This window comes from Aquarana catesbeiana, linkage group LG12 (assembly GCF_042186555.1).
Source record: "Aquarana catesbeiana isolate 2022-GZ linkage group LG12, ASM4218655v1, whole genome shotgun sequence".
In the NCBI taxonomy this organism is placed as follows: Eukaryota; Metazoa; Chordata; class Amphibia; order Anura; family Ranidae; genus Aquarana; species Aquarana catesbeiana.
In genome coordinates this window covers 209,236,406-209,252,567 of record NC_133335.1, presented here as the reverse complement: position 1 = coordinate 209,252,567, position 16,162 = coordinate 209,236,406, and the positions used below count along the sequence as shown (strand labels likewise).

Here is a 16,162-nt window from a genome sequence, read left to right as displayed (position 1 = left end):
CTGGGAATTCCAATTCAGTATTTCTTTGTTTAAATTGTTTTAGCACATGTTTGATTCATTAATCTAATTTTTTAGAAATTTGCGCTGATCACTCCAACCTATATTACTTTTGTGCACTGTGTACACTTTTTAGGTTAGCAGCAGCTTTCCATTATCATTTATTTTATCTAGTTAGTGTTTATTCACTTAGGCTATGTTTCCACTAGTGCGTCCCCAAAGTCGCGCGATTTTGCCGCGATTTTTTACCGCGATTTTACCGTGACTTTTTACCGCGATTTGAAGCAATGCCTGTATCTATGGACCTCAAGTCGCATCAAAGTGGGACCAAAGTAGTGCAGGGACTACTTTGAAGTCGCTGCGACTTGAAGTCGCACAGATATGAACGGTACTCATTGGAAATCATGGGATACAATTTGTCATGCGACTTTTCAGTCCCAAGTCGCATGAAAAGTCGCACTAGTGGAAACAGAGCCTTAGTAGTTTGAGGGACTACACTGTAATGCCCCGTACACACGGTCGGACATTGATCAGACATTCCGACAACAAAATCCTAGGATTTTTTCCGACGGATGTTGGCTCAAACTTGCCTTGCATACACACGGTCACACAAAGTTGTCGGCAAATCCGATCATTCTGAACGTGGTGACGTAAAACACGTACGTCGGGACTATAAACGGGGCAGTAGCCAATAGCTTTCATCTCTTTATTCATTCTGAGCATGCGTGGCACTTTGTGCGTCGGATTTGTATACACACGATCGGAAATTCCGACAACGGATTTTGTTGTCGGAAAATTTTATAGCCTGCTCTCAAACTTTGTGTGTCGGAAAATCCGGTGGAAAGTCCGATGGAGCCCACACACGGTCGGAATTTCCGACAACACACTCCGATCACACATTTTCCGTCGGAAAATCCGACCGTGTGTACAGGGCATATAAGTCTGTCATAATGCCCTAATATGCAGTGCATACTGGTACATTATGGCTTTAAAGCTGCTGGGGGACCCATTTTTTTTAACAAAACAGTATATAGACTTTACTACTGATTTTAAAGCTTCAGAATTTTTTTGTATTAAAATAACAAACATGTTATACTTTCCTGCTCTGTGCAATGGTTTTGCACAGAGCATCCCCGATCCTCCTCTTCTGGGTTCCCTTGTGGGCGATCCAGGCTCCTCCTCTGCAGCGAGGGACCACATAGAAAGCTCACTGCCCATACAGAACAGACATCGGTGCGCACACATGTGCGGGCCGGTGTGAATAAGCTCTTATTACTCATAGCAGCGCTTCTAGATCTTCCCAAAGAAAGAACTGTCTGCTGGCGGATCAGAAAACCCAAAAGTGCAAGGTTCCCCGATCTGCTTGAATGTGTACATAAAGCTCTGTGTAAATTGTCGGCGCTATTATTTAGGTGCTTGTAATAAATTAATTATAATATGTGAGCGAGAGATTAATCATCTTATTAATGAACTGCCCATCACTTTTCCTTCCTTTCTCTCCTCTTTCTCTGTCATTATCCTTTCTGGCTTCTATACTTCTTATTCTTCTTCGTGTACGTCTGACTGTTTCTTACTCTCGCTCCTCTTGTCTGTTCCATGCACACTCTCGATATACGTTATTTGCACTACATTTTCTTTCACTTTGGCTCTTTTTTTTTTTCTTTCTGCTCTCTGCCTTTCTTTCTCCCCATACAATTGTTTATCCCTCTCTTTTTTCCTCTCTGCCCCTTTTCTCTTTCTGTTATTGCGCTCTTTCTCTCTCTTACTCTTTTTTGTTCTCTTTTCGTACTCCCATTTCTCTCTCTCGCTCTCTTCTTTCCTTTTCTTTCTCTCTTTCTCTCTTTCTTTCTCTTTCTTTCTTTCTTTCTCTCTTATTTTCTCTTTTTCTTTCTTTCTCTCTTTTTCTCTTTCTTTCTCTCTTATTTTCTCTTTCTTATTTTCTCTCTTTCTCTCTTTCTTTCTCTCTTTCTTTCTCTCTTTCTTTCTCTCTTTCTTTCTCTCTTTCTTTTCTTTCTCAGTTTGCTGGATTTTCAGCTGAGTCTCTGTGCGAGAGGATCCTGGACAGTCACTGTTCGGTTCTAATAACTGCAGGTAAACTGAGCACATAAAGGCAATGTTGTTGTCGTTTTTGTATATATTTTATTTATTTTGTTTAGGACTGAAAGAAAATGTCCGTTCTTTTTAGTCGGGTATGTGTGACATGTATGATTTGATAATAGCTGAACTTGTTTCTTATACTAAATTGTGATTTTCGAAATTAGTTGTTTACTTCAAACTGTTCATGTCACGGATTTTTTTTATTTTTTATTTTTTTATGTTCAAAAAAAGACGAACCCCCACAAAAAAATAATTTACTGTGAACAATAGCTATAATGTTCACAGTAAAACTTAAAGTGGACGTTCATGCTAAAACTAAAATCCATGCATCTATAGCCACCAACATGCTAACATTTAACCTATCTAGCTCTGAAAAGAAAAATCCAGTATACATACCTTTTCTGCAGGCGATCCGACCCGATCTCCAGCGGCAGAAGCTCTGATTCCACGCTTAGCTTTCAGCTGCGGTTTCGCTGTAGAGGTGGGTGCAGAGGACACGTCTGTCAACGAAAGCCCCATAGTAACTCTATGGGTGACATCACTTCCCATTCATTTCACAACCGCTGTCGGCCATGACCTCTGCAGAGCTTCTGCCACTGGAGATCGGGTCGGATCGCCTGCAGAAAAGGTATGTATACTAGTTTTTTTTTTTTTCTTTTCAGGGCTAGATAGGTTAGTGTTAGAATGTTGGCGGCTATAGATGCAGGGATTTTAGTTTTAGCATGGACTTCCACTTTAACTTACTGCAAATATATATTTTACATCATCCTGCAGGAAAAGCTCTAGGTTACTTTTTCAAAAGCCTTTCTTCCAATCTGGTGTACTTTCTGGGAGATCAAATGATCACAGTGCTCTCTCCTCCTTCATGCCTGTAGCCAGCAGAGACCTATAGAAGCCATACCTACCTGCTTGTGTGAACAGTGCATACTCTATATCACACACTGCAACCATATCAAATGCAAAAACGGGTATTCATATTCATGGCTCCAATCCAGGCTTAAAAAAAAAAAAAAAAAAAAAAAAAAGGGCTCGGTGAAACTGGTTGTGGATGCTATAAGACTTTTGGGATATCTGTCTCAATCTCCAAAGGCATCTATAATCCAAATAATTAGCCGCACCACTGCTACTACTTTATTCAACAAGCTATATTTGATTCACAGCAACAACATCATACTGGATATCAAAAATAAAATAAGAGGTTCTGTGCTGTGGACAAGAGCTGGAAATAAACAATAAATATATTCTTAAAGCTGCTGCCTCCACTGAAACTACTACCGTGGTAGAGTCAGGGTTATATGGAGTTTATGAAGTGGATGTGGCGCTGCTTTTTTTAGTGCGAGCACAATTATCTACTTATATGTGCACCTAAAATTAACGTGCCAATAAAGTGGCAAGTGCCCAGTTAATCCCTGCCTAACCAATTGAATTCATAAATGTGCAGGCAAATATATAAAATATGCAAAAACTTTATAAAGCACGAGCAAATATATAAAGAATGTGAAAAAGTGTAAATATACAAAGGCAAAAATAAATAAATAAAACTAATACAACAATGGAAATGAATTAATATAGCAGTGCAATCAAATAACAAGTGTAATCGGATTATAGCTATATGTAAACCAGTATTTGAATATACAATAAAGTGAAAAGTGCTGTATCCAGAATGGTTCATTATTATACGTAGTAGAAGTAAACAAAAAGTTACAAGTGCTAGAAAAAAATAGAAGTCCATAACGTAGTGCTGTGTAGAATCACAAATCATGTGGTGTGCCAGTGTCTCTCAGGTTGGATTTGATTTAAATCAAGTCGATTTAAATCTTTAGTAAAAAGGCTTGATTTAAATCGCCTCCATTTAAATCATAGTTATTAAAGAGCAACTGTCATCTCTGTCCCGTAGCGGCTCCTCCTCTGACCCGCTGTTGACTCACCGACAGTCTCATTCACTTTAATGGGAGGGCTGGTGATGCGGCAGTGACATAGCAAGGGGAGGGACGTGGCGGCAGCAGGTGAGTGGATGTCCGCTAACAGGAGCTGCCATGATGGATCTGAAATGACAGGTGCTCTTTAAATGTAAGGACTCATTCTTGCTGGTAGTTAGAATCTTTAATATTTGCAAACAAAATGAAGGTTTCCTATTTAGAATAATAAGTTGTCAGGTCAGTAAAACAGCGATATCAGAACAGATTTTAGGTTAATTGCACATAGTTTGAGAACTACTCAAATTCTTTTATTCAGTTAAAACAATAACCTTATATTACATATTCTTGTATTTGCTTGAACATCATTGTTTAGTAACTGAAGTGCATAAACAAAATATCTTTGAAAAAACAAACTTAAACTTAATATATCAGCACATAAAAAAAAAGATTTTTTTACTCCAAATACATTTTATTAAAATAAATTTGAGAAAAATCAAAAAAATAGATTGTTATCCATGCTGGTGTCTCCACACATGCTCCTCCTCTTTTTGCACACTGACCAGAAACCTTTCCCCTTTAAGGGGTAAACAGCATTCACAGCACACTTTGGCTGTCTATAGGATCCAGATCCAAGGCTGTCTCTCCTTCCTCCTTAGCTCATCTGCCCATCAGCCTCGCTCACATGCAGAGATAACCATAAACAAGCCCCATAGTGTGAATCTGTTTGATTATTTATTAAAATGTGTACTAAAATACACTTCCATGGTTCAAAGTATCGATCGGCATGAAAAACAGGAAGTCCGGGACGAGATGCATTTAACGGACCAAAACTGGAAGTGACATGCGCAGGCGCCTTAGGCCTCATTCACATTGGCGCATTACTGCAACAGCTGGCACCACACACTACTTGCGATGGCACAGTGCCATTCATTCTGAATGCACTGTGTGCATTGCAGCGCTCTGTCAAAAAAAACAAAAAAGGTCCCATTTCTGGACAGCGGAGCTGCATGAAAGCCCATTTTGCGGCACATGTTGTTGATGTGCAAAAAAGTGTGCTTTTAACACACTGCACATCAATGGCAATGTGTGAACCTGGCCTTACTGAAAGCATTTAACACTTTTTTTTTGGTGTAGGATCTACGAAGACATGTCTGACATTTTATAAAAATTGCTCTTTCTCTATAGATGGATTTTTCCGTGGAGATAAATTAATTAACCTGAAGGTGATCGCAGATGAAGCACTAAAAAAATGCGCAGAAAAGTAAGTACTGAATCTAAAGTAGAAGTCAAGTAAAATACTTCATAAGCTTAAACTGGCTCCTACCCCCATTCTAAGCCCTATACCAACTGCCCTGTAAAGTAAAAATGTCTATACTTGCCTATTCTAAAGGGTGCTTTGGTCTCGTCACGTGATCGGCTCCCAGGGACGGCTTTAGTGTACAGCAGGGACAGCCGCAGATGAGTTCCCCATGGTAAGCCTATGGATGACATCTCACCACGTAGGCATTGTAGCCATTATCAGTGAAGCTGGCCGCTGGGGAGTTCACGTAACTGGAGCTCCTTCAGAATAGAGAAGTATAGACATCTTTCCTTTACAGGGTAGTTTATTATATGGCTTAGAATGGGGGTGGGAACAGGTTTTAGGCTTAGCTAGTATTTTCACCAGACTTCTACTTTAATCATATGCTTGATGCATTTAAGAGGGTCATGGCCAGGCTTGTGTGTTTACTGAAATCTCCATTGTTTTTTTTATATAATCTTTATGTTAACAATCAAGTAACCATGAAAAGGAGAGGACAAAGCAACCCAAGTGGGTATTTGATCAAAGTACAGAACATAAGGCCCGATTGGCCATCCAACATAGTGGTAGAGATGGAGGCGTCTACTATGTGGTCATGAAAACATATATGAGCCATATAACCATTAGTTTGTCTCTAGCCCTGCTACCATACTTGGCAGTAGTAATGAGCAAACGCCACTGATTTGGGCAGAAACATTAGAGCCCAGATGGCAGAGAGATAAAGAAAACATGAAACATTAAAACCAAACAACAAAAAATAAAGGAAAAGAAGAAAATCACTCTCTCGGATGGTCAAGTCTATAACATTTCTGACAGTTAAACTCCTCCCACAGGAACGGTACCCGTTGTTTGTGTGTTTGCGTGGGCCTTGTCTGCATAATAAATCCAAGTGGCCCAAATTCCATACCATTTATCATGTCTGTCCTTTACATTTCGCCATCCACTCCTCCTGCGGCCCTAATATCGTTCACAAGATAATCCATTCTGAGCGGTTTGGAACTTGACTGCTTTTTCCAGTAGATGGGGATCAATTTCCTCGCTGCATTCGGGAGGTGAGGCAGTACCGACTTTCGATTAAAGTCTGAGAGGGATGGTGGGGACATGAAGGAGGAAACCCATTGGAGAGTCAGGGAGGTCCATGTTCAAGATGAGCCTGCGATTGACAGCCTCAGCTCTGTTTCTGTGTAAAGAAGGGTGTTTCCCTTCCTTCAGATCTGCTCTCAGAGCTCTCCAGTGTGTAATTTTAAGCTGTCCTCCTGTTTGACAGCTCAGACAAGCTTTATAAATTCTTTGAATGGTTGTAGAGAAGAGAAGACTGCAGATAAACAGGTACAACTTATGTAGGAGGACTCATTTAATCTTGTGTATCACCTGAGGCCAGTCACTTCACTGGGTTTAGGGTTTGCAACCTTTTTAAGTTTGGCCATACAAGCAACACAACTTCAGAGGATGCCGAGTATGGATTATCTTAGGCGTGTATGGACATAAGGCTGAACCCGCCTTGGCTATCCCACTGAGAAGCTGTCAAAAGTGTACAGCCAATAATAAGTGAGGAATAATAATTCCCTGCCATGCAGTTGCACATCTGCAAGGTGTATACGTGTGGCTGCAGGGTGGGAAATGCCTCCACTGCCTATGATTGGCTGTCCACTTTGACAGTTTCCCGGTGGGATAGATCAGATGGGTTCGGACCTCATCCCTGATGCTGAGCTCTAGAGGGATCAATCAGTGCTCTGGCCCTAGGCTGTGAACCTTGGATTTGTACATTCAAGGTCAGTACCTACAATAGAAAATGTAACGGCTAAGTTTTTGGTATAAACACACACACACACCTACACAAGTTGAACTGGATAGACTGGTTTCTTTATTCAACCTTACCAACTATGTAAAGAAGAAATAAATGTATATATTTTTGCAGGGGAAAAAAATATGCATTAACTATTTTTTCCTACAGGAGCTCGCAAACCATTGCACCCGCGATCAGTGGGCTGATCAGTGCAGGTTCCTGCACACTCTCCCTCCAGCTTTGTGTCTGTACCTCCGTACCCGCTTTCAGTTACAAAGCAGAAGGAAGAGTGATTTGACTACAAGCGCTCATCGGCATCCTTGCAGTCCACTGAGAAGTGCAAACCGTCTGCCACATTGGCAAATGGGATTGTAGTTTCTTCAATCGCAGATTCCTGTAAATGAATGATGCAGCTGTGTGGGTGGAGCCCCACCGATTTTGAAATGTGACAGCGGGTGCAACAGGTGCACTGCCCGCTGTCACTGTGGAAGGGGTGAGGGGGTCAGTAGGGCACAATAAAGGTGTAACATTCTAGAGGAGGACTTGGCCTTTAATGACAGGTTTATTTTTTGTTTTATTTATGTATTCATTTTATTTATGTCTCATTTATTCTTAAATGTTTCTGGCTCACACCCCTTTGTCTGAATGTTTATAATTTCCATACTAAACAATATCTGAATATTTTACTGGTGCATCTTTCTAGGAATTACCCTCTGAAAAAGTGCATTGTACTCAAACATCTGGGCAGAGATGATGTTTTTTGTGATGGAACAACCAATGCATCGCCACCATGCAAGAGACCCTGCCCGAATATGCAGGTAAAGGGTGGATTTGGGTGTGGTGCAGCTGGCCCAGCATGTATGTTTGTTTTTTTTTTGCAGGTCTGGTAAATGCCTGAGTGTTTTTTTTAAATGATAGCAGCACTGCTGTCTCCTTGGTGTAAAATCCTGGTCCTTACAGTACTGAGGCAATAGGTGACACTCACCGCTGCCCTCACATAATACAGTACCCAATTGAACTTTTGCCAGGTCCAAGCCCTGTCACGTGGAAGGACATACCTGCTATTGTTGAAGAGCTGACTTTCAGAAAAAGTTGACTTTTGCAAAGGATCTTTGTAGGGGCAAAGTAATGTGATGGGGCATACGCAGTAGCCCCTTAAATGGCACAGGTTAAGGCCTAATATTCCGTGGGGTGCAGGATAGGAAAGGAATTTGGTTGGAAACAGGTATCTTTTGTGGAGATTCTAGCACATAGTGGCACAATTGTCATGGATATGCAGTAATGTTTGTCAGCTTACCTCTCTGTGTGTTCAGCTTATGAGGCCAGCCACTCTCACCTGGCTGCTTAAGTAATCTCTCCTCAAAGCATGGCTCCACCCCAGCCCCTATCAGGGAACTCTGTATTAACCTGTGCACTGCAAGCCAGCCCTGCTGATCAATATTGTGGTGTTTGGCTTCCGTGTACTCTTTAATATTAACTGGACCCTGGGCAAACATTTTCTTGGGCCCTCTCTTCCACGCAATTTCACTCTCCACATGCTTTGAGACATACAATAAATAGCAGCTAGACTCAAAATCAGTTTACTGAATCAGATCAGTCAGCGATTGCGAGAGGTTGCCAGAGGTTACAGTGTATCATTACCACTCACTGACTGGCTGCTAGAGGTTACAGCACACATTATGGCTCACTGTTATTTTCTAGAGGTTACAGCACATGACTTCAGCTTGTTGATTGGTTGCTAGAGATTACTGTACATCAATACTGCTCACTGATAGATTGCTAGAGGTTGCTCAACATCTATACCATTCACTAATTGGTTGTTAGAGGTTACTGCATATTATTACTGCTCATTGATTGGTTGCAAGTGGTTTGTGCACAGCATTACTGCTCACAGATTGCTTGCTAAAGGTTACAGCACATCATCTCCTCACTGCCTGCCTGCGTATTCACATGCACCAAAATTTAGGGTGCTGTGGCACCATGTTATTTTGAAGAAGGGTTCCACCTCCAATTTGCTTACTTTTGCAGAACAGGCTGATATTAGGCTTAATTACCACAGTTGTAGGCAGGACTTTCAAGCATGCTCCCCAGTGGGCAGCATTCAGCAGAAGTGATGGTGGATGCGACCTCAGGGGGACACGATATACATATGAATGCCGCCTCTATTTACATATCAATGCCGCAGTCTTTACATAAAGCTGGGCAGCAGCAGCAGAAGTTTACACTGAGATATCGGGACACAGCGCGGGACTAAAACTTCAAGGGATAAGGGAATTTAAACTGAGATAGTTGGCAAGTATGAGGCAGCTGTTTTGGGCCCCAATGCAATGATGGGGCCCAGGGCAGCTGCCCCTTTTTGCCCTGCCTTAAAAACGGTCCTGCGTGTGCTACTTGCTGTGTGTTCTACGTCTGATTCCAGTTACCGATCTTGGCTTGTTCTTGACTATCCTTTGTTTGTTACCCCCAACCTTTGGCTATCTCCTGACTATCCTTTTGTTGTCGCAGTCTACTGCTTCCGCTCTACCTCCCTGTAGTCTACCGTGAGCGTGAGCTGGGAAGCCCTAGGGGTCGCGACCTGGAGCCAGACTGCAGCTAAATCTATCCCCACCACTAGGGGCCTCTGGTAAACACCCGCCGGCTCTTAGATTCCGCGCCCTGGGAAATCTCATGCTCTAGCTCCCAGTGTCATCCGTCTTGGTACTACGGAGTACCCGCTCTCGTGTATCACCTAGAGCTCCATCCGCAGCAGTCAGCTGTAGGGTCCACTACCTTGGGGTGCATCTGTGACCTGGACCAGTATAGTGTCACTGGACCCATCTTGTGTAGGCAGGATGTGAGTTTAAGAAAACTGTGGATTTAGGGGAAATTTTAGTGCGTTTTCATTCCACATTTTGTGCAGTTTTTGTAAGATGCTATAAATAAGTAAATCTTTTATGTGATTTTTTTTTTTTTTTTTTTTTTTTTTTTTACTTGTGCACTGTCATATTATTTTTTGTTTATTACATCAATCGAAATATATAAATTATATTTACATTTTGATTACATTTTTATATATGGATTTGAATGGCATACAACCATAGCTAGGCTTTCTGTTTCAGCAAAGACCATATGAGTGCTTTAAGCATACGGTGGGTGAGGAAGTAATTGACCAAATCATTGCTTTAATTTGTAAAGATTAGCCAGACTCCTACCCACTCAGCTGCATATAGTAATGCCATTGTCCTTCTCCTGACCTTTTTAACAATTGCCTTCTCTTTTGCAATGCCTTGTTTGTACTTGTTGCCATTTCATAGCTGTGTTGAAGACTTAAAGTAGAAGTTCACTCTAAAACTCAAATCTCTAAATCGACTAACCTATCTAGCCCTGTAAAGCAAAAATTACTATACATACCTTTTCTGAAGCTGATCTGGTCCGGTCTCCAGCAGCGGAAGCTGTGTGCAGAAGACAGCCAGCAAACAGCTGGGAAGTGACTTCACCTATAGAGTTACTATGGGGCTTCTGTTGTCGGCTGCCTCTCCTGCACACTCCCACACACAGAAATTGCCGCTGACAGCTCAGCGTGGGACCGGACGGAAGCGGCTTTAGAAAAAGTATGTATAGCGATCTTTGCTTTACAGGGTTAGATAGGTTAGTTTTAGATTGTGGATGCAAGTAGATTTCAGAGATTTTATTTTTTAGCTTGAACTTCTTGTCTTTTGATAGCTTTTTTTTCCTGATTTATTTTTTAATTTTGTTATAATGCTGCTCAATACATTTGTCTGGGTCTTTGACAGGAAAACAAGCAAGAGAAACAAAAAAGATCTCATCCCCAGGTATTTCTCTGTACCTGCAAGACACTGTGTGTACTGACCGTTTCCAGAGTCCGACTAACAGCATGGCGGTTCTGTCTGTCCTAGTCACTGGGTGTGCTATTAACTCTGAAATGTCTTGTGTAGGCGTAGATCAACACTCACGTTTAACATGTGTGCAATTACAAAGCCCCTGTCACCAGACCACTTCAAAAGAAATCTCTCTTTAACATTATACAGGGATTTACCATATTTTTTTGCATGCTATTTAGCTGTAGAAGTCTCCCTCCCCATCCAAAAGCCCCAAGATTGCTGTTGGGCATCATATTGGATGCGACAGCAGACCCGAGCTGTCACTTAAATGACACTCTATAGCAGTGATGGTGAACCTTGGCACTCCAGATGTTTTGGAACTACATTTCCCATGATGCTCATGTACTCTGCAGTGTAGGTGAGCATCATGGGAAATGTAGTTCCAAAAAACATCTGGGGTGCCAAGGTTCGCCATCACTGCTCTATAGCATTCCCTGCACTCCTTCCCCAGCAGCTACATTAAAAAGGTTATGTAGGGGTGTGTGGGGAGGGGCAAAGGAGCTGGACCAGCGCAGAGAGTAATTAAACACTCTCAGAAGAGGAGAGGGCAATGATGTGCAAGAAGGGAGGACGTCTGTGCTAGGGAACTGACTTCTCCTGCAGTAGTCAAATTTTCGAACAGGTTCAAAGGCATATTACAAGTGAATTTACAATATTTATGTAAAGGAAAAATATCACAAGTAAGCATTTCAAATATTTGCTTTTTCTGTACTTTTACCTGAATTTTTTGAAGTTTAAAAAAACGTGTTTTTCAAAAAAAAATCTCAGGTCCCCTTAACGCTTTTACAGTGGACATATCACCCCTTATTTTAATATTTTGTTAACGCTTCCTTTTTTCAATCTCCATTTTAACTGAAATGTTGTAGGAGCTGATAGGAGACATATCTGTGTATATACAGTAAAACCTTGGATTGCGAGCAGAATTTGTTCCAGAAACATGCTTGTAATCCAAAGCACTTGTATCTCAAAGCAAATTTCCCGATAAGATTTAATGGAAACTCAATTAGTCCTTCAGTTTATAGTCCATATAAAAAGATTATAGCAATGTGACCAGGTTGTGCAACCATAAAATGTCCATCTACAAATGGAAGCCTCCACAAGGGGATTGGAAGCAAAATCCAGCAGGAGTTAGAGTATAAAAGAGAAGAGAGGCGCCTCTAAGTGTAGCAATATGTTGCTAAATGTTGTATCTTCATTGAATTTAACCATAATGCTACACTTGGAGGCGCCTCTCTTCTCTTTTATACTCCGTTGTGACATGACGCTACTTGTATATCAAGACATCGCTTGTATATCAAGTCAAAGTTTATTTAAAAATTTAGCTTGTTTGGCAAAACGCTCTCAAACCAAGTTACTCTCAAATCAAGGTTTTACTGTAATTAGTTAGCTACCCTTCACCCTAGGAACAACCTCTAGTAAAGTCTGCAGTGTTTGATATTTGCAGGGGCATTAAAGGCCTGTATCCCCCTGCCCCACTCGGTAGGTCCTCCAACCATGCCCTGAGTCCTGCACAGTAGCGGTCTGGAGGAACCATAGAGCGGGGCAGGGGATGCAGGCAGTTGACTCTCCAGGAAGTATAGAATTCTGAAGGCTTTGCCAGAGGCTGTACTGCTTGAAGAGAGCAGAATTCAGACTCTACCCACCACAGAGGTAAGCATTCAGTCTCTTCCATTGCAGAAGAAATGATTTGGATAGTTTAGATTGCAGTCACCTAAAAAAAGATCTCCTTATTTTTTTTAATTGTGGGTACTGTAGGGAAGAGTTAGTACCTTCAAATCACTTGAATGAACAGGAAGTGTGGGGACGTATAGTGGTAATAAAGACCTGTCAGAGGTTCTAAACAAGCTCTTGACAAGGCTTAAAAATCCTTTTAATTGGAACTTTCCCTTAACTGATCAGCTGGTTTCACTAAAAATGTTTCCAGCCTACTGAATAACTTCCTCTTGTGTATATAGCAACAACTAAGGAAGGATTATTAAAAAAAATTGAATTTGAACAAAACGGCCCAGCTTTAGATTTTTGGTATTAAAGTGTTACTAAAGTCAAATATTTTTTATTTAAAATAACAAACCTGTTATACTTACCTGCTCTGTGCAGTGGTATTGCACAGAGTGGCCTCGATCCTCCTCTTCTGGGGTCCCCAGCGGCCATCTTGGCTCCTCCTCCTCTTTTTAGGACTACCATACCCAGCCGCTGGCTATGGGGAGAGCATAGTCTGCACGCTCCCGACCTATGAGTCTTTGGAGCCACGCTCAATAGACTTGCACAGCGGTACTTGGGTCTGCCCCCAACTTCCTCTTCACTGCATCTGATTGACAGCAGCAAGAGCCAATGGCTCCTGCTTGAGCGCTGTGTAAAGAGGAAAAAAAGGGAGAATAGATGCAGCCGTGCACAACGCTGATCTCTTCTCCCCTCTCTTCACCTTCACACAGGGAAGGGGGGCACAGAGAAAGTGAAAACGTTTTTTTACCTTAATGCAAACAATGCCTTAAAAAATGTTTTTAGAGTTAGTAACACTTTAAGTGTACCATCAGCTTTAGTCTTCCAAAAATGATCACAGCTGTTTAGTATTGCAAGAGAGCGTTAAAGATTAAGTTTAATCTGCTTTTATTTTGCAATCACTGTTTTCTCCCTCCACCCAATACTGCCCCCCCCCCCCCCCCCCCAATAAACATGTTAATTACATTTTGGTGGGAGGGGCTTACAGGGTGCAGCACCCGCCTCTGTACTTTTCTCAAGGGCCCCCAGACCTGATGCAAGCAGTAGGCTGGATCTTGGGAGGAGTTATGCAGATCAGTGTGTTGATGGTTGGATATTAACCTGTCTGGAGGAGTGGGCATTCTGTGGCAGGATGCATTTGAATGTAGGCTCACCCAGGTAACGCCTACATGTGATGCTGAGCCCCCATGATTGAAAGAACTGAAATTTAATGGGTGAAAGGAGTGGGCCAGGGTCAGTCAGGCTGGGGAGGAAAAAGCTAGATTATGTTGGACGTCCTCCAGCCAGGAAATGGGCCGGCTCTGTCTGACTTACTGCAGATTTTAACGCGCACTGTAAGAAGCTCGCAGTGTGCAATTAAATCGTAAGCATTTTAGTACAACTGTGCAAAACTGAAGTTAAAGTGATACTAAAGTCTCGTTTTTGTTTTGTTAAAAATAACAAACATGTTATATATACCTGCTCTGTGCAGCGGTTTTGCACAGAGCAGCCCCGATCCTCCTCTTCTCAGGTCTCTCTTCAGCGCTCCCGGCCCCTCCCTCCTGTTGAGTGCCCCCACAGCAAGCAGCTTGCTATGGGGGGCACCTGAGCTGAGCCACAGCTCCCTTTGTCTATTTAGACATGGAGCCGTGGCCCGGCCCCGCCCCCTCTCTCCTCATTGGCTCATTGACTTTGATTGACAGCAGCGGGAACCAAGAGGAGGGAGAGTCCCGGACATCCATGTCTCTCCTGCAACATCGCTGGATCGAGATGGGGCTCAGGTAAGTATGAGGGGGGCTGCTGCACACAGAAGGCTTTTTATCTTAGAAAAAAATGCACTAAGATTAAAAAAAACCTTCTGCCTTTACAACCACTTTAAGGCTGGAATTAAACGTTAAAAATGTGGGATTATGGATGAGGCTCTGGGATTAGTAACGTAGCAATAGTAGCCAACATTTTTATTGTGTTGATAAGTTAAATATTGAAATTCACTCATTTATTAATTGTGAACTTTGTCAAAAGGTAGGTATTTTCCATTGTGTCTTTGCAGTCGTTTGACATCCATCTTAAACAAAGTAGCTTTCTGCTGATATCAGGCTTGCAGTGGGAGTGTCAGCTCTGGCAGCCAGAGACTAACACAAGGTTAAAGGAGGGATACAGTGCAGCGTCATCAGTGTGGTGATCACTATAGTCCATAGAGTGTTCAGTAGGTAGGGCAGGGGCACAAATTCTGTAGAATTGCAGGCTCTGAAAAACATTGTCACCCTTTATATTGCATGCTGTAATGTAGCACAGTAATGGTGGAGGATCACATTTGTAAACGCACCACTTTAGCGCTTCCTTTTTGTGTTTTTCACTGGGTGGAGTTCCTTTTTAAATTGCTCAGTTTGTGACTTGTAGAAAATGTCTGTAATGTCTGATCACCGATGTCTGATATCACATTTTCCTGCCATTAATTTGCAGTGTTGATCTTGTTCTTGTAAATGAAATGGAACTGTTGCATATCTTGTTTTGCATATGTATGAATTTCCTCTAACACAGTCTGTCCGGTGCTTGGCAGCAGCTCTCTGGCATTGACCGCTCACCATTAAGTTTGTGGACACCTAACCATTACACCTATATGAGCTTTTTGGACTTCACCTTCCAAAACCAAGTGCATTACAATGACATTGCCCCCTCTCAATGATGTGGCTACAGCAGCCCCCACTCTCCTAAGAAACTTTTGTAAAAAAAAAAAAAAAAAAAAAAAAAAAAAGTGTGTGTAGGAATTTGTGCCCTTTCAGCCAAAGAAGCAATTGTGATGTTGGATGACCTGGCTCCATTTTCTTTTCAAGGGTGTTCAGGTGTGTGGTCAGGGCTCTGTACAGGCCACTTAAAGCAGAACCTCCCACCCCCCCCCACCCCCCCCACTATTGTTGACAATATTTTTTTTTTCTTTTTGGCTTTTGGTTTTGACCAGGTGACCATTCCCACTTCTGTTCGAATCACCGTGGCGCATCCATCGCAAGTTCCGCCCGCAGCTTTCTAGGACACGTCACTGGTCCCAAAAGGCTGCTGGACCATTAACAAAGCGCAGAGCGGCTCTCGCATGTGCAGTGGGCAGCCAGCTGTGAAGCTGCAAGAAATCACAGCTGGCTGCCCACAGTAAACATGCTGGCACCAGGGACCCGAAGGCTGGTATAGAACCGGTTCGGGTGAGGACGGCGCATGACCCATGGACAGGTGAGTGTCCTTTTTTTTTTTTTTTTTTTTTTTTTTTAAAGTCAACAGCTACAGCATTCGTAGCTGTTGACTTTTTTAAAAAAAAAGTTAAGCAGGGTGAATAACCACTTTAAGTTTCACCACCCCAAAATCATCAACCCATGTTTCATGGCTCTGTGGTACAGGGGCACAGTCATGCTGAAATAGAAAACTTCAAACTGTTACCACAAGGCTGGGAAATGTGTTTGTGTAGTAGCATTAATAGTACTCTTCACTGGAAACA

The 16,162-nt window shown here is 42.2% G+C and overlaps 1 protein-coding gene across 2 annotated transcripts in view; it reads left to right on the top strand.

Moving 5' to 3' along the window:
- The window catches only part of ACSS2 (acyl-CoA synthetase short chain family member 2), an 85,178-nt gene that overhangs the window by 33,597 nt on the left and 35,419 nt on the right, over nt 1–16,162 (top strand). The window contains exons 5-8 of one of the 2 annotated variants that reach the window (XM_073606596.1): nt 2,016–2,088; nt 5,199–5,274; nt 7,803–7,917; nt 10,873–10,911. In XM_073606596.1, the coding sequence (XP_073462697.1) occupies nt 2,016–2,088; nt 5,199–5,274; nt 7,803–7,917; nt 10,873–10,911 (303 nt within the window). The remainder of the gene's footprint in view (nt 1–2,015; nt 2,089–5,198; nt 5,275–7,802; nt 7,918–10,872; nt 10,912–16,162) is intronic. The other variant, XM_073606597.1, reaches the window with a different exon arrangement.